The following is a 25,759-nucleotide window of genomic DNA, read 5'->3' on the forward strand; positions in this document are numbered from 1 at the left end:
TAGTCTGTTGGACCGTTGGGGCACCAGGCAAGATTTATCGACCGTCTTTCTCCATTCCTCCCTGTCTTTTGCCTTGTTTAGAACCTCTCTCAATGGCAGGCCCGTCCATTCTTTAATGTTGTCCTCCCATCGCTTTTTCTGTCTGCCTCTTCTTCTTTTCCCTGGCACTGTTCCCTGAAGGAAGGTCTTTGCGAGCCCCGTAGATCTTGTAATGTGGCCAAAGGTTTTAAGCTTTCGTCTTTTTACAATAGTTAGCAGGTCATCATGGGCTCCGATCGCTACAGTAACTCTGTCTCTGATTTCTTGGTTTGTGATGCGGTCTTTGAATGTGATGCCTAGGATCCTTCTGTAGCATCTCAATTCCATTGCTAGAATCCTCCTCTCAAGCTCTGCATTCAACGCCCGCGACTCGCAAGCATATAAAAATGTGGCCATGACCAGAGAGCGCATCAGTCTGATTTTGGTGCCGAGGGCTAAGCCCTTATCTTTCCATATTATTTTAAGTTTTGAAAGGGCTGCTGTGGACTGTGCTATTTGGGCCAATAGTTTTGGTTTTGTTACCTCATCTGAGACAATAGCTCCGAGGTATTTGAAGCTGTTAACACTAGTTAGCTTTTCACCTCCAATACTGATGCCTCTTTTAAAGCCCTGATGGCTATTGGTCATAATTTGAGTTTTTTCGGCATTTATTTGCATGCCATATGCTGCGGAAGTCTTGTCAATGCGCATCACCAGGTCACCCTCGAGGGCATCTTCCATTATCCTTTCAAGGAAGATATTGAAGAGTGTTGGTGACAGTAGGCAGCCTTGTCTTACTCCAACTGTGGTTTTGAACCAGTCCCCAATATTATTGTTGAAGTACACCGCACTGGTGGCATCCTTGTAGAGGTTCTGGATAACTTTGATTATGTTTTTATTAATGTTGTACTTTTCCATTGTCGCCCAGAGTGCTCCGTGCCATACTCGATCGATCAATAACACATAATTTAAAAAGAGAAATGTAAAATTTTCTATAAGTTATAGTATTGTACAAAGTACATTTTTTTTTGCTTTAATTTTTTTTTTTTTTTACTTTATTGCAGGTTTGATAGTGAGGGTCATTAAGTATCTTGCCAATATTTCACCAAAATGTGTCATTTCCCTAAAAATATTGTTGTTGTTTTTTCCTTTTACTCTCAAGTAATTTACTTAAATGTTAATTAGGTCATAAATATAATTTTTTTTACTGCAATTACTTAATAATCTTCAATAAGTTTTATCTCTTGTCATACTGTGATATGAAAGAAATATCCCATAGAGAAAATCCATTTTAATTTTACTATAGAGAAAGTACCTGTTGCTCATGTGTCACATGAAAGAAACAGAAAAAAAAATCAACTTAAATATAAAAATAAAGGGCACACAAAGATGTCAATGTAAAGTTAAAAAATGTAAAAAAAAAAAAAAAAAAAAAATTCCTAATTATTAGAATACAATTGTCTTACCTGTGACTCTTCTTCTTCAAAAGTACGACCAGTGGAGGAGATTTCTTCTGTCTCTGAATAAATAGAGGAATCTATCTTCTCCATTTTCATTACATTTCTAAGAGCATTGGTAAAGTCTTGTTCCACATCATCCATCTTTGATCTTGAGTGCATTCCTTTTTTAGATGACTTTAGGAATAGAATGTGGGTTCTTCATTAAAATTTTATTGTTATTCATTACAGACAGTAGGGGACTTTCGCTTTTAAGAGAAAGGGTGAAAAAGAAAACTTGAGGGAGATATATCATAAAAATTATTCTCCAATATGAAAATACTTACCAACAGAACATATTTTAAATAATAATATTCAAAAAATGAAAACTAATAATTCAGTTTCAAAAGTAATAATTAAGTCTTACCTGCACATCATTTTCTACAAAAAATGTAAAAGTGCGACCAGTAAAGATTTCCATAGCCTCTGACTCCTGAGACCATTCCATAGCCTCAATTTTAATGGCATTTCTCAGTTCATTTACGGGATGTTTCATGTCCTCCATAATTGATATTACAACAATTGGTTCTTCACCTGAATTTTTTAACAGAATTGAGTTCAATATTTAAATCTTAAGGTTGTTAAGCATCTATATAGATACTGCCCAATATTTTTATGCCACTATAAAAAACAAAAATGTCCTGATAAAGCAACATTAAAATTGTTTCTATGTAACTACAATATTAGCCCCTGTAAAAATAAAATAAAAAATACATTTATATTGTAATCTATTGTTAGTTTCAAACTTTCAAGCGATGACCAAAGTCTCTACACAAAGTATTAAGGGGACTAATTCAACGTATACCACAAAATCTTTCAAGTACAATTTCTTTCCCTTGTTCAATACAAAACAAAAAAAATAATTACCAATAATTAGGTATCTGACTGGGTAATTATTTATTTTTATTGGTTTTTGTTTTGACAGGTGCAAGAAATAATTGTGCCAAATTTCAGATTGATCAGAGACTGGATGTGGGAGAAATAATGTGTACAAACATTTACACAAGCTTAGTAATAAGTAGAATCTAATTGTGGTTTTGTGACTTGTTACAAAAATAAGTGAAAGAAATCTAGATTTAGTTCTTGAAAACAGATTAATTCCATCTTTCTTCTGTTTATACATGTAACTGAGAAGCCATCTTGTATATTGATGTTCTAGTTTAATAATTACACATATAAAAATGTGCATTCTTGATAGAAACATTACTATATTAAATTATAATAAATCTATTAAAACTTATACAACACACTCATCAAATAAAGTTACAAAGACATCAAAGATGGATGGATCTCTATGTGTGGCCTCGTTGAATGGATATATGTGGCTTGGATATGGATAGATCATATAATATGGAATGGATATGAGCAGTCTTTTTTATTTTGTTGTTGGTGCAGGTTCAAGGCTCAGTCATGCCAAACTTTTTTTTTATTCTTTTGGCATCATCTCACCTGCCTGGACACTCAGTGTACCTGAAACTGTCGTCATCAATCCATAATATTAGCATACTCAGTGGGCTTAAAAAAGTGGGGGTGGCAAAGTTATGTGTGATTATTTCTAGGAAACTATGATGAGCGAGTAAACCAAGAGATCTAGAATTGAAAAATCATCTAAAAAGTTGTCCATCAATAGCATTTATATATATGACATCTCTGTTAATCCATAGAAAAAGATATTAGAGTATATATTATATAGACATGCGTTATTGATAGTATTGGCAATAAATCAATAACCCATGTCTTAATAATGGGAGATGACATTCATCCTGTTCGGTCGAAACTATAGACTTTATATCAAGATTTAACAGAAAATGACATGAATATAAAGAACATTTTGAAAGTATGATTTTATTGACATGTTTGGTTAATATTACAAACTGTGTGGTACGATGGTCAGGGAAGAAACTCAGTGCAGTCAAAGCTTGCTTGAGTCTCAAAAAGTACCACTGTCTGACTGTGAGTGTGTAGATCTAGTGACAATCTAGTCACTCAGTCAGTCACTCACCTCACTGTATTGTCTTTACTAATCAGTAATCAACAGTCACAGTGACGACAGTGTAAGGTACTAAGTCTATAGAATCTAGATCTAGTGTATCTAATTAGTTATAAGTCAAAGTGAAAAGTAGTTTGTTTTCACTCTTTACTTTCTCTGTTCTAGATCTAGGATCCTTTCTACAATTAGATCTACATCTCATGATCAGTAATCTGGACAATCTGGTTAAACCAGATTCTGGTAAATATTCTAGCACTTCAGCAGTCTAGAACTAGATCTACTAGATTCTAGATCTAGTAGTAAAGTAGTAGTGCTAGGGGACTAGATCTAAATCTAATTATAATCTAATAACTAGACTCTAGATCTAATATATAAATAGAGGTCTATAACCTAACCTAAATCTAGAGTCTACTCACTGTCAGACTACTGTCTAGAGGGTAGAATAGAATTTAAAATGTAGATCTAGAATCTAGTCAATTCTAGTCTAGTCGTCTAGGATCTATATATATACTATATATATAGAATTATAATAATTAATAACTAGATCTAGATCTAAAATGTCCCCAATAAAAAATAAAATCAAAACCGTTTGACCTGTCTCAGTGTCTGGATAAAATTTCGCATAAATGTTCCTTTTAGATCATGGCGGAGACGGTAGTCACGTATAGTGTAAGTACAGTAAGTTTTGATGTCTCTCCCACAACCGGAGGGCCCTAAGTAGACAAAACTGTTTCTCTATTAATTAAAGAACGAAATTTTGTGTCAAATCGGGTAAACCCGTTTTCATAGTATATTATAGCCGGATATGACCCCAGGCCTGCGCGCCATACTTTGGGTATTACTGATTTACTGGACTAAATGTAGAACTAAGATCTATGTCAAAAATGCAGAATATAGCTATAGATCTCTATTCCCTTCATTTATTTTTTGGCCACGAAAATAGAAATATGGTGTGAAAATGAGTTTTACCCGTTCAGCCGAAATATTCATATCTGTAATATAAAGTAAGGTGTATGTATGCAAAGGCGTAGCCAGGATTTTTTTTTTGGGGGGGGGGGATTGGGGGTGATTCAAGCATTCAAAACATAATCTGTTGTATCTATTGTGCATTATAATGCTATTTTAAAAAAAAATAGTTCAAAACACCAAAAAAAAATATGTTTGTATGGATAGATGTGTGTGTGTGTGTACATAATTAATCTCTATTACATTCTGACCCTTCATTCTTTTGGAAGACGTTTATTGTGCCCTAGAATAGGTTCTCCTGCAGTTAGTGAAAAAAATGTAGACTCCTCGACCAGGTCAGCAAGGGGTCTGGGGAGCGCCGAGAGCTCCCCCAGCGCGGGACGGAGCCCCGCCGCCAAGCTCTATTTCTGATATTGAAAGCCAACTTAATGCATATTCTGAGGTACCTACAGTGCATTATTTGGCTATTAAAAAAATTATTTCAAAAACGTAATGTGCTATTCTTACTGACTTAGACCCTCCCGAACCGTTCGGCGCATTTGCTGGCAAGCTGTTTCCACAAAATTCTGCCACTGGCAATGTCTGAAGCCTCTTCTGACCTGCTCTGAGGACCTCCATGAAAGTGTGGTGCCAAGTTGTACTAGGATGTCATCGCAACTCTTATTATGCGTAATTCATTTTGTCGGAGGACATGTCCCGCAAACCTCATGCGACGCTCTGTCATAACCTTACTAAGGGGTCGACTCCCTTTTCGGAATATAATTTTCTTGATTTAGACCCGATCTCTATAACTGACTCCTAGAATCCGTCTTAGCCATCTTTGTAGAGCCACATTTAGTACTTTTCAATTTCATTGCACTTTATTAATGGAGCCCAGCCACTGGTAGACATTTGTAAGTTCTCTTGACTACGATCATGGAATTAGGTGACTATTTTACTTTAGATGTTATATCGAAAAGGGAAGTTTTATCGTAAAAAATCATCTGTTGGAGAGTTTTAAACCTCAAAACTTTCTTGAGGTGTTTTAAACTTATAAAAAAAAGCCATCTTGAGGAGAGGGGTTGAAACTCCAAACCCCCCATTGGCTTGGCTACGCTCAAAGAATTTTAGTGCGTAATTTGCTTTTTTTTATATTGAAGAGGTATTATTAGCTTCAAACCTAGCTGAAGAGGGGTTTAAACTCAAAACCCCTTTGGCTACGCTCATACAACTTTGAGTGTGTAATTTCATTTTTTATATTGAAGAGAGGTTTATCGTAAATTTTGGAGAGGGTTTTAAATCAAAATCTTCCTTAAATGTGCTCTTGGAATTTGGGGATTGTCGTTTGGATTTTCTTTTGTATTATAGAGAGGGGGATTTAAATGCAAAACCCCCTGGTAGGTGTTTTCAAACTCAAAACCTCTTGGTAGTTGGTTTCAAACTCAAAACCCCTGATAGGGGGTTTCAAACTCAAAACAACCTGGTAGGGGTTTCTAAACTTAAAACCCCCTGGTAGGGGTTTTCAAACTCAAAACCTCTTGGTAGTGGGTTTCAAACTCAAAACCCCTGATAGGGGGTTTCAAACTCAAAACCCCCTGGTAGGGGTTTTAAAACTTAAACCCCCCTGGTAGGGGTTTTCAAACTCAAAACCCCTTGTAGGGGCTTAAAACTCAAAACCCCCTTGGCTGTGCTAGGGCAAGTGATGGTTTAGTATTAAAATTTCACCTAAGATAAACAAAATTAAAACAAAAGATCAGTCACTAAACTCCGACATTATTTTTTTGGGGGGGAGGGGGGGGGGTTGAACCCCCAACCCCCCGCCTGGCTACGCCCATGGTATGCATGTAGTAAAATGTCTTTGCCTCTAAGGGCTGAGAATGCTGATAGGATGTTAGCGTTAGTTTCAATATCAATATGTGTTAAGTTATCTTTTCCTTTTAATGGCGCTATTCCTGTTGTTTCCGTTTTCATAGGTTTTTATCGTTATCCTTAGATATTACATTGTTTATGTATTCACTCTGCAGCTGTATGCTTACTTTTTGAGTTAGGTGTTTAATTATAATTTTTTTTTTCATAAACACTTTCTGCCTTAGTTTCTTTAAATGTTATATATAGGTTTTCCTTCTGTTTGCAAAGCTTCTATTTATTATTAAACTAGCATTTTGTTTTGTTTAATGTGTATTTAGTTGGTATATGATTTTCTAGAATGTTTTTAAGATAGTTTTGAATGAAATCCCAGAGGTTATCAACTGGTTGGTTAATGTCTTTTCCTATCAAAAGAAGTGCTTGATCTTCGGTTGTTCAGTTCGATGTGACTAGAAGGTCCATGTTACAACAAATCGCAATGACAAAAATCTTAAAATTAGAAAGAGTTAATGCTGTATTTAAATAATGTCTTTTTAGCGGCCCCCGAAAGAGGAAAAGACGCTATTAGCTTTGTGTGAAATGTCTGTCCGTCTGTCCGTCTGTCCGTCCGTCCCGTTTAGATCTGGTAGACTAGAAAAGATATTGAAAATCCGACATCACAATAATTTAGACCATTCAAAGTTCTGATGCAACGGCTACTTTTTTTACCTGAAAGCGAAAAATCTAATTTTTAAAATCAGTTATGCAAGCAGTTTTTTAAAGAGAAAAAGCTAATTAGTATGCATTATAAGTTAGACCTAACTTAGAACGAATAGTAATCTTATAAACTTTATTTTCTTGAACATTTCTTTCTTTTTGCGAAATTTTTTTTTTTTTTTTTTTTTTTGAGGATTCGAATAAGAGATTGAGCCTTTTCAAAACAATTAAATTATTTATAAGACTTCAGTTAGGCCTGGAGATGCGCGGTAGCTGAGTGGTAAAGCGTATTCAGAACAGAGGGTCCCGGGTTCGAATCCTGGTGAAGACTGGGATATTCAACCTCGGAATCCTTGGGCGCCTCTGAGTCTACCCAGCTCTAATGGGTACCTGACATTAGTTGGGGAAAAGTAAAGGAGGTTGGTCGTTGTGCTGGCTACATGACACCCTCGTTAACCGTAGGCCACAAAAACAGATGAACTTTACATTATCTGCCATATAGACCACAAGGTCTGAAAGGGGAACTAGTTAGGCCAGGTTCACATCTAACTTTACATTCACTTGCACCTATCCTTTGATCTGCTGCACCGTTGGGGCACTACACAAGATCTGTCAACCTTCTTTCTCCATTCTTATCTCTCATTTGTCTTTTATATAATTTCATTCGGATGTTCTTTCTGAAAATATTGAAGCCTGCCTGGGAGGACCACTTAGGGGGCCGATTTTAAGTTTGTGTTTCCACACAAACTGTCTTTTTAACCTTGTTACATAATAAAATACAGTCTTGAAAATCTAAGAAATAAACACATTTAAATTAGGTCAAGAACAAAATCAAATAATTTAAGGGTTATATAAATACTTTACACAAAATAACATATAAAAAGACCATAATGTCAACACATATTAATAAATTATAACAAATTCTTTTTTTTTAAACAAAGTTTATATTAAGTTTAATTGAATCAATTAGTTTGAATGAGTCATGTTATTAAATTTGTAATAGATCTAGAGTAATATAAATAAATCTGTGCGATTAGATATTTTTTTTTTACTAATTGTTTTTGTTTAGCGCAATTTCATGCTTTTAGCTTTATCATTACGCTATGATCCTATTACGTGTCTGGACCATTTGGAAAGGAGGGGAGAGAAAGAAGAGGGTATCTGGGGGAAGGTGAACGTGATAGCTTTTTTAATGTATTACGTAACACTGTGTGGGTAGCAAGAAATATAGCGTCGGTAACATATAATGTCGTGTGGGTCCCATGACACATCACCTGGGCTCCAATCAGGGGATGCTATTTTTGTCCGTATGAATGTCTTCATACAGATGATGAGTTCCTTTGGAATGATGGAGAAAATGGTTGGAATAAGGAGATGGAAGGTAAAAGTTTGCAAGTCGATGTAAAGAACATTTCCAATGTCATAGAAAGCATAGCGAAGCACTATGGTATATACGAGTTTTATACAAAAAAAAGTCTTAATTTTTTTTTTACAATTTTTAAGGTATTAACATCTAGAATTAAAAAAAAAAAGCATTTTGAAAAATATTATTATTTTATAGTCTATTATATTTCTTTTTATTTTCTTACAATGCTTGTATCAACTCATTCTGTCTGTCTGGGTGGAATCTGTATAGTTCATTTCTTCCTCTTCCCATTCTCGGATTAAGTTGCAAAATTTATAGTCAATGAATCTATGAAAAAACTGACAAATTTATTGATCACTTAGTCGTAAATGATTTTTTAAAATAAAGAAATGTACTAAGCTAAGGAAAGATAAGCCTTGTGTAAAGAATTAGGCCGTTTACATTAAAAATATTTATATTTTTATTTAAACTATAAAACTTCCTATTTTTATACGTTTTTGTGTAGCTCAGTGGTTAATGCGTCGGTCTTCAATCATTGAGCCGTGAGATCCTAAGTTCAAAATTAGACTTGAGCAGCTCAAAAAAAAAATCTTTTGAAAAAGCAGCACGGAAATTTTATCCTAGATTCTACGTCCACCCCAAATTGGTCCACAAAATGGACGATAGCGCACAGAGCATTCTATAAGCATGACAGTTGCGCTAAACAAAAAATAAATTAACAACAAGGTAACAACGATAGTTAATCTAATATAATTCAAATATTTTTCAAAACTTTTTGTTTTCAAAAAATGACAATATAGTTTGCAATAAGTATTTAAAACTGTACAGCAGAAATGCCTCCTTTAGTCTCATGCTTTTATTTTGTTACTGTTAAGGGTTAATATTCAATAGTTGTAAAAAGGGTTTGTTTTTATGAAAAAAAAAAACTGCTTGCATAGTTAATTTTTAAAATTGAACAGTTTGCGTTTAAAAAAAAAGAAAAGTAGCTGTTGCTTCAAAACATTACAACATCTATAATATAATATAGGAGTTTTTGAGATCTAAAGAGACCGATGGATAGACAAACGGACAGACAATGCAAAACTAATAGCGGCTTTTACCCTTTCGGGGGCCGCAAAAATATTTTCACTCGCACAAATGTATTATTGTAAGTCTATACCTATCATGGGCGTAGCCAGGATTTTTTTTCGGGGGGGGGTTTTTGGGGAAAATTCACCCCCCCCCCCCAAACCGCAAAAAAAAATTATATGTATTTATGTGTGTGTGTGTGTGTGTGTACATAATCTTTATTACATTCTGACCCTTCATTCTTTCGGAAGACGTTTATTGTGCCCTAGAATAGGTTCTTCCATGAGTTAGTGGAAAAATTGTAGATTCCCCGACATTACTAGCAAAGGGGTCTGTGGGAGCGCTAGGAGCTCCCAAGCGCGGGGCGAAGCCCAGCCGCCAAGAACTATTTTCGATATTGAAAACCAACAAAATGCATATTCTGATGTATCTACAGTGCATTTTCCTGCTATTAAAAAGTTCTATTTCAAAAACCTAATGTGCTATTCTTACTGACTTAGACCCTCCCTCGTCGTTCGGCGCATTTGCCATCAAGCTGTTTCCATAAAATTGTAGACTCCCCGCCATTACTAGCAAGGTGGTCTGGGGGAGCGCTAGGAGCTACCCAGCGCGGGGCGAAGCCCCGCCGCCAAGCACTATTTCTGGTATTGAAAGCCAACAAAATGCATATTCTGAGGTATCTACACTTCAATTTCCTGCTATTAAAAAGTTTTATTTCAAAAACCTAATGTGCTATTCTTACTGACTTAGACCCTCCCACGCCGTTCGGAGCATTTGACGTCAAGCTGTTTCCATAAAAATCTGTCACTGGTAATGTCTGAAGCCTCTTCCCACCTACCATGACGACCTCCATGAATGAGTGGCGTCAAGTTGTACTAGGATATCATTGCAACTCTTCTTATGCGTAATTCATTTTGTCGGAGAACATGTCCCGCAAACCTCATGCGTCGTTCTCTCACAATCTTACTAAGGGGTCGACTCCCAGTTCGGCATAGGATTTCCTTGATTTAGACCCGATCTCTATAACTAACTCCTAAAATCTGTCTTAGCCATCTTTGTTGAGCTACATTTAGTGTTTTTCGATTTCGGTAGATGACTATTCACTGCAGTTTTTTAATGGAGCCCTGCCACTGGTAAAAATGTGTAACCTCTCTTGAATACGCTCTTGGAATTAAGTGACTGTAGTTTGCTTTAGATTTTATATCGAAAAGAGAAGTTTTATCGTCAAAATCTTCTGTTGGGGATTTTCCACCTCAAAATGCTCTGTAGGGGAATCTTAGACTCAAAACCCACTTGAAGGATTTTTAAACTTTAAAAAAAGCCATCTGTAGAAGAAGGGTTTAAACTCAAAACCCCCGATTGGCTTGGCTACGCTCAAATAATTTTAGTGTGTAATTTGCTTTTTTTTTATATTGAAGATGTATTTTTAGCACCAAACCCCTCTGAATGGGGGTTTAAACTCAAAACCCTTTCGTCAACGCTCATAGCATTTTGAGTGCGTAATTTGCTTTTTTCTTACACTGAAGATGTATTTTTTATCCTCAAACCCCCCTGGCGGGGGGTTTAAACTCAAAACCCCTTTGACTACGCTCACAGACTTTAGAGTGAGTAATTTTCTTTTATATATATTGAAGAGGTACTTTTTAGCTTCAAACTTCACTGGAGGGGAGTTTAAACTTAAAACCCCTTAGACTACACTCATAACATTTTTAATGTATAATTTGCTTTGTTTTTATTATTAAAGAGGTATTTTTTACCTTCAAACCCCGCTGAAGTGGGGTTTAAACTCAAAACTGAGTCAAAACCCATTTAGCTACGCTCATAACAGTTTGAGTGCGTAATTAGCTTTTTTTTTATGTTGAAGAGCGGGTTTATCGTAAATTTTAGAGGGGGTTATAAAATCAAAATCTTCCTTAACTGTGCTCTTGAAATTAGGGGATTTTCGTTTGCATTTTTTTTGTTTTGTTTTATAGAAGAGGGGGAGTTAACTAAAGAAACCCCAGGTAGATGGTTTAAAACTCAAACCCCCTGGTAGGGGTTTTTTAAACTCGAACCCCTCTGGTAGGGGTTTTAAACTCGAACCCCCGTGGTAGGGGTTTTTAAACTCGAACCCCCCTGGTAGGGGGTTTTAAACTCAAAACCCCTTTGGTTGTGCTGGGGCAAGTGATGGTTTAGTATTAAAATCTCACCTAAAATAAACAAAATCAAAGCAAAAAATCAGTCACTAAATTCCGACTCCCCCCTCCCCCCTTCGGGGGGGGGGATTTCATTTCGGGGGGGGGGTTTGAACCCCAACCCCCCCCCCCCCCTGGCTACGCCCATGATACCTATTATAGATATAGGCTACATGTGAAAGACTCAAGAGAATATTCGTCACTCAACTTCTCATCTAGTTGTATTATTAAATAAGAAACAACAAGATGAGTGTTGTCAAAACAATAATTGTAAGCACCCTTACGACATAGGTTGATCATGTCTTTATTCCATACCATAGTAGTTTTTTTTTGTGTGTTTGCGCTGTCATTTCTTGTCTTTCTATTGTACACTGATCAATTTATTGTTGAGGCAACCGGAAACGTAGTGTAAGATAAGCCCCACTATGTACTGCTCTAGAAATATTCCTATAATGAACTTAGTAGACTATATACAAGTTATTTTGTTTACTAAGCATATCAAATAATGTCAAGTATTTTTGGAAATACAATTTAAATACGATGGGTGAATTTTATATAGTTTTTCTATCAACAAAAAGAGAAAATACTAATTTAGTAAACTTTTCAGTAAGTGTCATTAAATGTTTTAATTTATTCAAGATTTTAGTTTCTATACATTGTTAGCCAAACTATTAACATAACGAGATGAATGCTGCGGGACTAGTTATAAACAAAACAAAATTTACTTTCAAAACTCGACAGTTTTATAGAAACTCATCAATTTATAATAATGTAAATCATCATATGTTTTCAAAAGTTAAATAGTCTAGAAAAATATAGTTTTTGTTTTCACATAGCATACAATTTTTATTGTAGTCTATCCCAAAATTTCTGTGTTTTTTTTAATACTATATGTCTCTTAGTATCTTATTTATTCTCTTTTAACACTACACACTTTCAAAATAAAAACAAAACAAAAAACAATGGCGTTGTAAATATCTTACTTATACCATCCTTAACCTTCAGATAATTCCTAAATTCATGTTGAGAAATGCTAATCTATCGCAAGGTGTTAAAGGTACATCCAGTATTCGTCTTCGTCTGAAGAATAGAAGTCACTGGTGGTTTCATCGTCCTCATCATCAGACTCTAAAAGCTGCATTTGTTGCAAAGAGTATTTAAATACAGATAAATTCCGTTTATTAGCTGCATTATCTAATGGTGACTCAAAGTCCAATGCGTGTTTAAACGACAACATATCCTGAAGCTGCATTGGAAGTCCAATTTTTTTAACTTTTAATTTTCTGTCATGTGAAGGACCTAAAACGTCTGATACGACAATGAAACATAATGTTTCCAGAGACAATGGCTGACAACAAAATGTCTTCAATAACTCCAAGCTTCTTTTGTTGCCCTCACATTCAAGATGTTCGTGAATGGTTTCATTTCCAGACAAGATTGAAATGTCGGACCTCATAAGGAATCTGATTTGAATCAAATACTGAGCCAAGTCTGAGTGATTCATAGTAAGAGCTAGAGCTAGGGGAGAAATATAGGTAGTGGACTTGTACCAAGCGTAAACATTCTTTGATATTGAAAGATAGGCTGGAGCTAAACCAGTGGATATAAATCTAGGTATAAGAGACAAACATCCTGAAGAAATAAGAACGTGAGCTACACACGAGTGGACTATTGGTATGCTATAATCTACAAAAAATTCAATACATTCCATTGCTTGGTCCAGGTGATTCCATAACTTTACTAACAACACAGAGAGAACTGTTATATTTTTGTGATTTGATTCTCTGACGTCTGCTCCAGAAGTAATTAAATATTTTAACAACTCCAAATTAACTAATTTAGCAGCTAAAATTAAAGCAGAAACTCCCCTGTTGTTAGTATGGTTAAGATTACAACCTGCTTCAACTAAAACTTGAAAAACTTCTAATTCCCCAGACTGAAGAGCGTGTAACAATGCAGTATTGCCTTCTCTATCATGAAAGTTTACATCAGCACCACTCTGAATTAACAACGACAAGACCGTACAATTTAAACTTCTAAATAAAGCAGTTTCTTTTCTGTCATCACAAACAAAGTTAACGTCTGATCCGGCTTCAATGAGTATTTTAATATTTTCTAAGCAACCGTCTTGAACTGCAGGAAAAAGGGCTGTCTCACCACAGCAGTCAGTCTTATTGACGTTGGAACCATGAGCGATTAACATTTTAATAATCTCAGATGAATTTTTTATTTCGGCAGCGATGTGTAACGCAGTTTGTCCGCGGTAATTACTGACCTCAGTGCTGGCTCCATAACTAATGAGAAGTTGGATTATTTCTTCAGTAGTTCTTTTCTGATAGGATTCCAGTCCATTGGAAAAAAATGGATTAAGCGCTGACCATTTTCTTGAAAGTGCTTTCGTGAAATCTAAAGAAACGAATTCCAGAATTGGATATGTCTCATATACACCGATTTTCAAGTTGACATCAGCTCCTCTTGACAACAACAGTTCTATGACTTCGATATCAACTGCTGCAGTGAGTGGAGATTTACCGTATTGGATTTGATTAATGTCAGCTCCATGATCTAACAACATCTTAATGATAGAAATTAAACTGTTTTTGACGGCAATATGAAGTAAGTCAGATGAATTAATACATTCCAGTGATTTAGCATTATACTCTGTTAATAAAAACTGTAAAGACATTTCATTGCCTTTATCTACTGCATACTTAAGCGCTTGTTCTACATCTAAATAAGCTCCACAATGAATTAATAAACTCGCGTTTGCTATTCGTTCACTGTGCATGGCTTTTTCTAAAGCCGACCCTTCGTAGACAGGCTTTTGACTACTATCCACTTTATTAATAGAATGAAACATTTTTAACAAAAATTTTAGCAAGTCTAAATTATTACAAGTTGACTTGAGAGCTTCATTAGAAATATTACATTGATTCTTTGCGAGAAGTTCTATGATCTCTATGTTGCCTATTGAGACGGCAAGTTGCATTACTTTCTCTTTCTCATCAGAAGTTGGTGATGATTGCAACGTCGTGTTCAACAAAATCTGAAGGAGATCTATGTCCGTGCCAGAGACAGAATGGTTATTTTGATTTAGGAATTGTAAAAATAAAGTTAAATTGTTCAAAGATGATTCTCTAGTTGTATTTAAAATTTTTCTATTCATGCATGACAAAAGCTGAAGAGATTCCAAATCTCTTTTTAATGCAGCGAGTAGCATTGAACTTTGCCCACTGCATTTTTCTTTTTTGAAAATTTTTACCAAATTTGAAATTCCTTTTCTGACAGCTATGTTTTTTAAACTCAGGTTAAGTTTCTTATTTTGTTCACTATGTGTATCCTCATTTGCAAGAGCACCCGCATCAATTAATAGTTTTACAGCGTTTAAATTCACGACTTCTACAGCACAAAGTAATGCAGAGCAGCCTTCGTTGTTGTTATGCTCAACGTTGATATCTCTAGAGTGAATCAACAATGTTGTCACTTTAATGGATGAGCTAAAGCAAGACGATACAATCAACGGTGTATTTCCTATATATTGACCGCATTCACGTCAGCTCCGGCTTCTAAAAGTATTCTAGCACAGCCTGTCTCCCTGTTAAGAGCACACAATATAAGTGGTGTATTCAAATTGGGATCTGTTGCTTCCACATTAGCTCCCTTAGAGACTAGGAGCTTGGCGCAGCATTCTTGAGAGTTTAAGATACACAATGCTAGTGGCGTAAATCCGTTACTGTCTGTAGTCTCCAAGTCTGCACCGGCTTCAATAATGAAGGGAATTAAATGCATGTGACCATACCAACAAGAACTCAGCAAACTTTGATCTAAAGCATCTTTTGAAAACAAGAATGACAAATGTTTTAAGTTATAAATTAGACTTTTTATTTCATCAGTAATATCCATTGTAGAAGCTGATGCAGTTTCTATAAGGAAAGAATCACCCATGATGTCATCAGTAATATCCATTGTAGAAGCTGATGCAGTTTCTATAAGGAAAGAATCACCCATGATGTCATCAGTAATAGCCATTAAAGAAGATGATGCAGTTTCTATAAGGAAAGAATCACCCATGATGTCATCAGTAATAGCCATTAAAGAAGATGATGCAGTTTCTATAAGGATAGAATCATCCCTGATTTCATCAGTAATATCCATTGTAGAAGCTGATGCAGTTTCTTTAAGGAAAGAATCACCCCTGATTTCATCAGTAAAATCCAAAATAGAAGCTGATGCAATCATTCCTGACTGTGTTTTTGAGAATTAGATCCATCATTTGTTCAGCTGACTTCTATTTTGTCAAGGCTGTCTGTATGAAATATTAAAATGTCTCAGTAATTAGGACAAAACAATCACAACGACATGCAAGTAAAATCTAGACATTTCTACCACGTGTATAAATTTGTTAGTGTTGATCACTGGCGGATCCCGGGGGGGGGGGCGATCGATATATATATATATATATTTACGTTCTATAGGGTTAGGGTTTACTGGACGTTAGGGTTAGGGTTTTGGAAAAAATTGCCCCGCCCCACTTCAAAGTTCTGGATCCGCTAGTGGTGTTGATCAATACAAATTAATTCTCAACAAAATACTTATGAGTGTTTTATGTGAATGCATCAGCACACAACATCTCATAAAACATTTGAATACAACATCAACATAAATATCAACACACATAAACATAAGACTTCAAAACACAACATCAATATTTATTTGTCAAGTAAGCCTACTGACTTACATAATTTTTTTTTGTAAATTATTTTCTTATCTTATATGATACAGACGTTACTTCAAAAAAGAAGATGAATACGTCCTACGCGTTATGCATTTAGTCATGCATATAAACCAACGACCTAAATTCTGCCAAGTTACTGGTTTTCCTGACTAGCTCAGGCAACCCATTCCATGCTCTAATAGCACTAGGGAAGAAGGAGTATTTGTACAAATTGGTCCTAGCATATGGGACGAGGAATGTGCCTTTATCTTTGTGTCTTTCTGAGTATTTTATTAATTTTTTTTTAATTTTTTTTTTATTTGAAGATTATGGTTCAGTGTTTTATGTATAATTGCTACTTTACTTTTAAGTCTTCTATCCTAAAGGCTTTCTAAATTTAGTGATTTTACTAAAGGTGTTACTCTAGTCAAATGTGAATATTCGCTTGTTATGAATCTCACTGCTCTATTTTGTGTCTATTCCAGTTTCTTAATGTTTTCTTGAATTGAGGGGTCCCAAACAAAGGATGCATATTCTATTATTGGCCTAACCAAGGTTAAATAACATTTTAGTTTTATACTCTTATTTGATTTATAGAAATTTCTTTAAAAAAAACCCTAATGCTTTGTTGGATTTTTTGATAGTTTCATCAATGAGGGGATTCCATGACAGTTTATCATTTATTAGGTAATTATTAAGTAACTAGGTATTATGCGTTTTTTAGTCTGTGTTACTGGTTTACCATAAATAAGATAAGTGGAATTAATTTGTTTTAGTTTTTTTGTTACTCTTAATAACTGACATTTTTCTGGGTGGAAAGACATGCTCCAATTAGATTCCCATTTCTGTAATTCATCTAATTCTCTTTGTAAAATTTCTGTATCTTGTGTTGTTTTTATTGTTCTATATATTATGCAGTCGTCTGCAAATAATCTGACTTTTGTTCCTGAACTAATGCAATTTGGTAAATCATTTATGTAAATTAAAAATAGTAGTGGACCTAAGACAGTTCCTTGAGGTACACGTAAGTCTACTGTTATTGGTGTTGATTTAGAGCCATTTATTGTTACAGTTTGTTTGCTTAAGACTAGGTGGAGAAATAAGAACAACATAAACAAATACTTAAAAAAAAAGAAGCTTATATGAAGTGTAATTTATTTTATCAATTAGTTTTGGCCAGTCATGTAATTATATATCTGACTGACGTAGATGTAATTAATCTGTGCGATTAGAAATAGGCCTACTTTTATCAATTGTTTTTGTTTAGCTTTTACCTTTCTCAATGCGCTATGATCCTATCACTTGTCTGGACCAGTAGTGATAGAGGGAGGGAAGAAGGGGGTATTCTGGTGAATGTTTACATGATCATATTTTAAATATATGTAAAAAGAAATGTTTACCCAGAGTCCTCAAGTGGACTAAATCAACTTACACCTCTACATCTCTCTAGTACGATTTCTTTCCATTGTACCAAAAATAATAATTAATTACCAATAGTTAATTAAGAATTCTTTTTTTTTTAAATTGATTCTTGTGTTATCAAGTAAAAGAAATAATTGTACAAAATGTTAGCTGAATTCGAGATTGGGTGTACAAACTTTTAATCATATCGACAGACTGAGTGAGTTGATATAAGCGTTGTACAAAAGGTTCACCTGCGACGCTCCTATCCAATTGTCACAAGACCCGACCAAGGCCGTCATGATTTGGTTATCTGCCTGTATAAACAGTAGCTCTGGTCAAAACATAACAAAAATGATTTTTCAAAAGACTATACCTCCTTTACTTATAGAGTGATTAGTTAGTATCAATCACTAATGACATATTTTTAAAAAATTAAAACATTTTTTACTCCCCCTCCCCCACCAGAGAAAAATTCTGGTTAAACGAATGTATAGATCTACAAAAAAAAAAAAAAGCGGTGGAAGGACAATGGACGGGCCTGCCATTGAAAGAGGTTCTAAACAAGGCAAAAGACAGGGAGGAATGGAGAAAGACGAATCTTGCTTGGTGCCCCAACGGTCCAACAGACTAAGAGATAGGTAAAGGTAAAAAGTAAATAGATCTACAACTAGACTTTATAATATTCCAATGATAAGCCTTTAGATCTAGACTTTATAATATTCCAATGATAAGCCTTTAGATCTAGACTTTATAATATTCCAATGATAAGCATTTAGATCTAGACTTAGAAGACGATGCTCCTGAACACTAATTTATTCAACTCTTGAATGAATAATGCCTTCATGTGAAAATATCCGAAGACGTAGACCTATAGTCCGTTCAATATAAATAGTTTCTCTTTTTCTATTCAAAGTTATATTTATTTCTTTTATAGTTCGAAAAATGATAACGGTCAAACTAGAATTTTCCCAGTGGATACTTCGTCTGACACTACTTCAGATCTGTGTCCAAGAATTATTTGTAACAACTGTTATTGCATAACTGGCAGATAATTCTTTCAACCTAATGGAACAGAAATGTTCCCTGTATGTAACACAAATAAACATGGAGAAATTTTAAAAGTATCGTTAACTTTCCTAAATCGATACTAGGTAAACTAATAGGGAGTATCTATTGAGAGTAACGTTTGATATTTAGTCAGCCCATATCTTAGACCCTATAGCCAGTACCGGTGATAAATTCCACCGCATGCCACAGATTTTGCCTAAAACAGACATTATAAATTGGTGTACTAATTAGGAAATGCTTCTTTTAAGCTCCGTTCTCTGTGACACTGTAAATTCTGTGTTAGAAGTAGTTTGAAAGTTAGTTCAAGGAACAGGTTATCAGTACGTCATTCGTATAGAACGAAACAAATCATCTCTTCATGGAACATACAACTATATTTTATTCTAAAATTCCGTCACAGTGTTATACTTTGAACAAATGAAAGCTCTTACCTCTATCAAATTAAAAACACCAGCTACATACAATTTACAAGATCTTCTTCATTCAACAATATCAAAACTGTAGGTTACATTGAATGTATTTCCTGAAAAGTGTTCTCAATTTAGCGCTAACCTTTGGGAATTTCCCTTAAAGATAATTTAATTCAATGACCGAGTTCAGTGGTCCCAAATATTTAGCAACGAGTCGCCATGGATCAGGGGTGGCCAACCTTTGGCTTCTTTGCGCAATTTCTTTTTCTTTTTAATTCGCGTGCGCCACACTTTACCCACTTTCAGTCTATGAAAGTATAGTTATTGAAACGTATTTGGTCAGTTGAACATAGCATGTATGATCACTATCATACATATAATGGTGTTGGCACATACTTTATGGACATTTATTAATTAGTATTTATACTTATAATTGATTATTTCTAAATGTACAACTAAAAATTTATGAACCCTACTAAGAAGGTTTTTTTTAATAAAAATAATTTCATATACAGGTAAGATTTATATTGTTACATTGAATGAGAATTTTTACTTTGCTTGGCCTTAACCATAATATTTGGGGTTAAATTGGTAAGTAAACGCCACAGACCGATCCTCAAATTTAATTCGGACAGGCACCTCAGTTAATTGTTGGTCATTTTGATGTATAAAATGCTTGCGCACATCTGATCTGTATATTGATACGATGTAATTGGCATAAGTTTGGGCAAATATTCTTTGTTATGAAAAATGTCCAGATGTTAATGATCGCCAGAAATTAATCATTTCAGATGCATTTGGAAGTAAGGAAAGTTCATTAAATTTCAATTTCATTACTTTCTATGCTTTGAGATTAATAAATTTTATTTGTACATTACTAAGCATCATTCAGTAAGTGACATTGGATTTATAAATGCAAGTAAAATAATTAAAACGACTATCAAATGCTTCTTGTAATAATTTATTTTGTCTAATGATTCTGTATAATTAACTTGATCTTAAAATATTCATTTTATTCTTTTTAAAGTGGAAATTGAATCAATTCCATGTTTTTCTAAATGGTGTGTAAAGTGTTTTTTTAAAATCCACATTAAGTTGACTGATATAATTGTCCTTAACCTGCAGTTTTAAATGTAGGCCTACTTATATGAGATGAAACGTTCAGAAGTTCCTCTTATAAAACTATATAACTTTGCAATATCATAAATGTTTAGCATAGTCGTTGAAAACTAATGAAAACAAGAGAACGAACAAGAACACAGACTAATTCGATGCTAAAAATAATATTGTCATCTTGTTCTCTGCTTTTGGGCCAATTATTATTATAATCATGTTAGTCAATTTGGCGTCGTAATAAATTCCTGTTGGGCTTTTTTTTCTAGAATTAATTTAATAATATTTTTTTACAATCTGGCATGCTTTTTCTTGTTTTTTTTTCTCGGGGCTTTAGTGCGCCATTTGTAATCGTGCAATGTGCCACTTTTGGCTCTTGCCATCCCTGCTGTGGATGCAGTGTGAAAAATCACCCAAGCTCTTGCGTTTTTTTTAAAGAGGTTTAAAACATCTGGAATACCGGTATTTTAATGTAAAATTAATATAACCGTTTAGATACAACCATTTTTTCCGTGTATATGAAATAACATCAACCTATTTAGAAGATCGTTTAGCCCTCTATATCTTTCTTAGCTGTTCAAATCTGGCCAAGTCAAGAAACAAAAAATGTAAGTACCCGTTTCAGACATCACGATCTATAGGGTAGGTGATATTTCTTTGGCCCATGGTTCACGAGAGTGTCTTGTGCAACCCACCAACTGATTTGAAGCAGTGCACTTCAAGATCCAAGAAGGGCAAACTTTAATAATTGTTTTGAAAAAGTTAAAAATAACATTCGTCTTCGGATATCTTGCATTGCAGACTAGAACAAAAAGTGAAAATAACAGGGCTTTAAAAGGGGCATCAGTATTGGAGGCGAAAAGGTGACTAGTGTTAACAGCTTCAAATACCTCGGAGCTATTGTCTCAGATGAGGGAACAAAACCCGAACTATTGGCCCGAATAGCACTGTCCACAGCAGCCCTTTCAAAACTTAAAATAATATGGAAAGATAAGGGCTTAGCCCTCGGCACCAAAATCAGACTGATGCGCTCTCTGGTCATAGCCACATTTTTATATGCTTGCGAGTCGTGGACGTTGAATGCAGAGCTTGAGAGGAGGATCCTAGCAATGGAATTGAGATGCTACAGAAGGATCCTAGGCATCACATTCAAAGACCGCATCACAAACCAAGAAATCAGAGACAGGGTTACTGTAGCGATCGGAGCCTATGACGACCTGCTAACTATTGTAAAAAGACGAAAGCTTAAAACCTTTGGCCACATTACAAGATCTACGGAGTTCGCAAAGACCTTCCTTCAGGGAACAGTGCCAGGGAAAAGAGGAAGAGGCAGACAGAAAAGCGATGGGAGGACAACATTAAAGAATGGACGGTCCTGCCATTGAGAGAGGTTTTAAACAAGGTAAAAAAAAGGGAGGAATGGAGAAAGACGGTCGACAAATCTTGCCTGGTGCCCCAACGGTCCAACAGACTAAAGGATAGGTAAAGGTAAAGATAAAAGTAGGGAACGAAACCCGAACTACTGTCCCGAATAGCACAGTCCATAGAAGCCCCCTCAAAACTTAAAATAATATTGAAAGACAAAGGCTTAGCCCTCGACACCAAAATCAGACTAAAGTGCTCCCTGGTTATAGCCGCATTTTAATATGCTTGTCTTGGACGCTGACTGCAGAGCTAGAGAGGAGGATCCTAGCAATAGAATTGAGATGCTACAGAAGGATCCTAGGTATCACATTCAATTCAAAGACAGCATCACATACCAAGAGATTAGAGACAGGGTTTCTGCAGCGATTGGACCCCAAAATGAACTGCTAACTATAGTAAAAAAAAACGCAAGCTTAAAATCTATGGCCATATTACAAGATCTTCGGAGCTCGAAAAGACATTCCTTCAGAGAAGGAATAAAGATAAAGAAGAAGAGGCAGAGAGCGAAAGCGAACGGAGGACAACATTAAAGATTGGACGGGCCGGCCTGCCATTAAAAGAGGTTCTAACTAAGGCAAAAGACAGGGAGGAATGGAGGAAGACGGTCGACGAGTATAGCCTGGGGCCCCAACGGTCCAACAGACTAAGGGATAGGTAAAGGTAAAAGATACTCTCTCTTTATTTCTCTCTCTCTCTCTCTTTCTTTATTTCTCTCTCTCTTTCTGTTTTTGTCTCTCTGTCTGTCTGTAAGTCTCTCTCTCTCAGTCTCTTGCTTTCTCACTCATACTCTCATAATTCTCTTTGTTCTAAGTAGCCAAATTTTAGCCAATTTTTTACACCTTCAAATCAATTAACTTCTGCTAGGAAGCAAATTAACATGTAGTGCTTCCATTGTAATTAAGTTAATTATGATAAGCTATTATAGTAATAAACTATAATAGGTTAATCTGTAGTTCATGTCCGTCCATGTGCGCTTTATTATAGGCTTGCAATTCAATATTCTAATATTCTATAGCACGTTAGTAGTGACGATTTGTTTTTATTTGCACATAATTAATAATTATCATTTTATTTAGTAAATACCAAGAATATGTTGATTTTTTTTTGTTTGTTTGTTGTTGTTGTTTTGTCTTGGAGGAAAAATTCTAACCAGATGTCTTTGGATTTGATATATGTAAAAGTTTCTTGAACAAGGTTAAAGAGTGCAGTCATCTTGCTCATCTTGCTAAATGTATTTACGATATGCCGGGTTGCGGTCAGTGTAGGCGCTCGATAAAATAGCAGGTTAAACAAGTCCATCAGTTTATGATAGAAGAGATATAAGAAATTTGTTCCCATGACATCTGAGTTAAAACGTTGATTGGTATCGACGGAGCACTGGCAGCAGCAAGAAACCAAAACATACGAGCAGCAGCAGCAGCAGCGTGATTTAACGGCATTATCTGGCACTGAATAGATGTGATTGGGCGTTGGATTTGTTGATGGCTATTGTACTCGATAGGAATTCATTGGTTTTGTCATTGTTGTTAAGAGAGACGCACTTTCTGTGTCTAACGTCATTGTTAGCGAATACAGTATGTACATTTTTCACATGGACAAACTACTCGGCCAAGGCCTCAAGGAACAGTCTTGGGTCCACTACTATTTTTAATTTACATAAATGATTTACCAAATTGCATTAGTTCAGGAACAAAAGTCAGATTATTTGCAGACGATTGCATAATATATAGAACAATAAAAACAACACAAGACACAGATATTTTACAAAGAGAATTAGATGAATTACAGAAATGAGAATCAAATTGGAGCATGTCTTTCCACCCAGAAAAATGTCAGTTGTCAAGAGTAACGAAAAAACTAAAACAAATTAATTCCACTTATCTTATTCATGGCAAACCAGTAACACAGACTAAAAACGCATAATACCTAGGTGTTATAATAAATGAAAAACTATCATGGAATCCACATATTGATGAAACTACAAAAAAATCAAACAAAGCATTAGGATTTATTAAAAGAAATTTCTATAAATCAAATAAGAACATAAAACTAAAATGTTATTTAACCTTGGTTAGGCCAATAATAGAATATGCATCCTCCGTTTGGGACCCCTCAACTCAAGAAAACATTAAGAAACTGGAACAGACACAAAATAGAGCAGTGAGATTCATAACAAACGAATATTCACATTTGACTAGAGTAACACCTTTAGTAAAATCACTAAATTTAGAAAGCCTTCAGGACAGAAGGCTCAAAAGTAAAGTAGCAATCATACATAAAACACTGAACCATAATCTTCAAATACAAAAACAAAATTTAATAAAATACTCTGAAAGACACAAAGATAAATGCACATTCCTCGTCCCATATGCTAGGACAAAATTTGTACAAATACTCCTTCTTCCCTAGTGCTATTAGAGCATGGAATGGGTTGCCTGAGCTAGCCAGAAAAACCAGTGACTTGGCAGAATTTAAGTCATTGGTTAATATGCATGACTAAATGCATGACGCGTAGGACGTAATCATCTTCTTTTTTGAAGTAACGTCTGTATTATATAAGATAAGATAAGGCTACGATGGCTGCCCCGTGATGGATAGCATTCATAAGTGTGTTCAGGCATAGATTTGTGAAAAATATCCAAAAGCAGATATTGTCTGTTGCGAGTCACACACACTTAAACTTGTTATCATTGACCTGAATGCCGTTTCAGATGTACCCAAGCGACAGCGTAGATGCTAAATTTACCTCTTTTGTGTGAGACACGATGGACTGAGAAATACGAATTTATTCGCGCTTTCTGTCATAACTTTGAGAAGATCTTTGACAGTTGGGCGTATTTTAAAATGAAGGATGTAAGTGAAACCTGAAAACTGCAAATGTTTAATCGGTGTCTGCCTCTCGCATGTTTCTGATTTGTCTTTTAATTGTCAATTATTCATCTGTTCATGAACGAGTTTCCGTGATGTTGCAGTCTGTCCACCTTAGCATAAGTGGCCGCTCAACAGCACATCAGCAGTCACATTAATGACACAATATGTAACTTGACCATGCTGAAGAACACGTCACGGATGACATCCTGAGTAAGGCGACACTGCTGACAGACAAACTTGGTATTGAGTTGGTGCTGCCGATACTCTGCAGTCGACAGATACACATTCTGGTGTTGACATATATTTGTGATCTTCTGATGTTGACATATATTTGTGATCTTCTGATGTTGATATATATTTGTGATCTTCTGGTGTTGACATATATTTGTGACCTTCTGGTGTTGACATATATTTGTGATCTTCTGGTGTTGACATATATTTGTGACCTTCTGGTGTTGACATATATTTGTGATCTTCTGATGTTGATATATATTTGTGATCTTCTGGTGTTGACATATATTTGTGACCTTCTGGTGTTGACATATATTTGTGATCTTCTGGTGTTAAGACCGAACAGAGCACACCGGGTTTATTCCTCCATAGTTCCTTCTCTGTAACACCTTAGCCGTGCAGTCTGTGGACAGAGACATTTCCTTCAGTATCTTTTCCATCCCAACCAGTGCTCAATGTTCTCTCTCATTAGCCACCCGAATGGGGGTTCTGTTTTGTTTACCTACTGACCTCATCGTCTTCTCTAACGACCATTTCACCCAAGCTGCACGCTGTGGCTGAGAAGCATTGACGGGTTTGAATCGACAAGACTCTACACTAGTCTCTCAGATAATGACCCACTCTCTGTCTCTTTGATGTGCTTAGTGTATCATAGCATTATTAAGAAATAGAGCATAAAAAGAACGTCATTTTTGTAGCTGCTTGAGAGCAGGTAATAGACTTTATTTTGTCACAATTCGAGTAAACTTTAGAGGATGACCTAGATTTCAACCTGGTTTAGCACGAAAAAGTTTAAGCAGAATGACGTCATTTAAACACTGTTAGGAAGTGGGAACAATTAATTGCTGATGTCGTCATCTATTATAAAAAAAAAGAAGTTCACCTTTCAGACCTTGAAGTCTAA

At 35.3% G+C, this 25,759-nt stretch overlaps 1 protein-coding gene across 15 annotated transcripts in view; it reads right to left on the reverse strand.

The window, feature by feature from the left end:
* LOC106072303 (zinc finger protein 664-like) overlaps positions 1 to 19,376 on the reverse strand; it is a 42,938-nt gene extending 23,562 nt beyond the window's left edge. For 3 of the 15 annotated variants that reach the window (XM_056038893.1, XM_056038892.1, XM_056038884.1), the window contains exons 1-4: positions 19,237 to 19,370; positions 17,932 to 18,068; positions 1,882 to 2,048; positions 1,485 to 1,652 (exon numbers count right to left, since the gene is read on the reverse strand). In XM_056038893.1, the coding sequence (XP_055894868.1) occupies positions 1,485 to 1,652; positions 1,882 to 2,048; positions 17,932 to 17,941 (345 nt within the window). In that variant the 5' untranslated portion in view covers positions 17,942 to 18,068; positions 19,237 to 19,370. Of the gene's footprint in view, positions 1 to 1,484; positions 1,653 to 1,881; positions 2,049 to 4,098; positions 4,345 to 9,405; positions 9,537 to 11,772; positions 15,926 to 17,931; positions 18,069 to 19,236 lie in introns of those variants that run through there. The other 12 variants (XM_056038885.1, XM_056038887.1, XR_008779446.1 and 9 more) reach the window with 12 other exon arrangements.
* Between the last annotated feature and the right edge of the window lie 6,383 nt (positions 19,377 to 25,759).

The sequence above is a fragment of the Biomphalaria glabrata genome, chromosome 8 (assembly GCF_947242115.1).
Source record: "Biomphalaria glabrata chromosome 8, xgBioGlab47.1, whole genome shotgun sequence".
Classification (NCBI taxonomy): domain Eukaryota; kingdom Metazoa; phylum Mollusca; class Gastropoda; family Planorbidae; genus Biomphalaria; species Biomphalaria glabrata.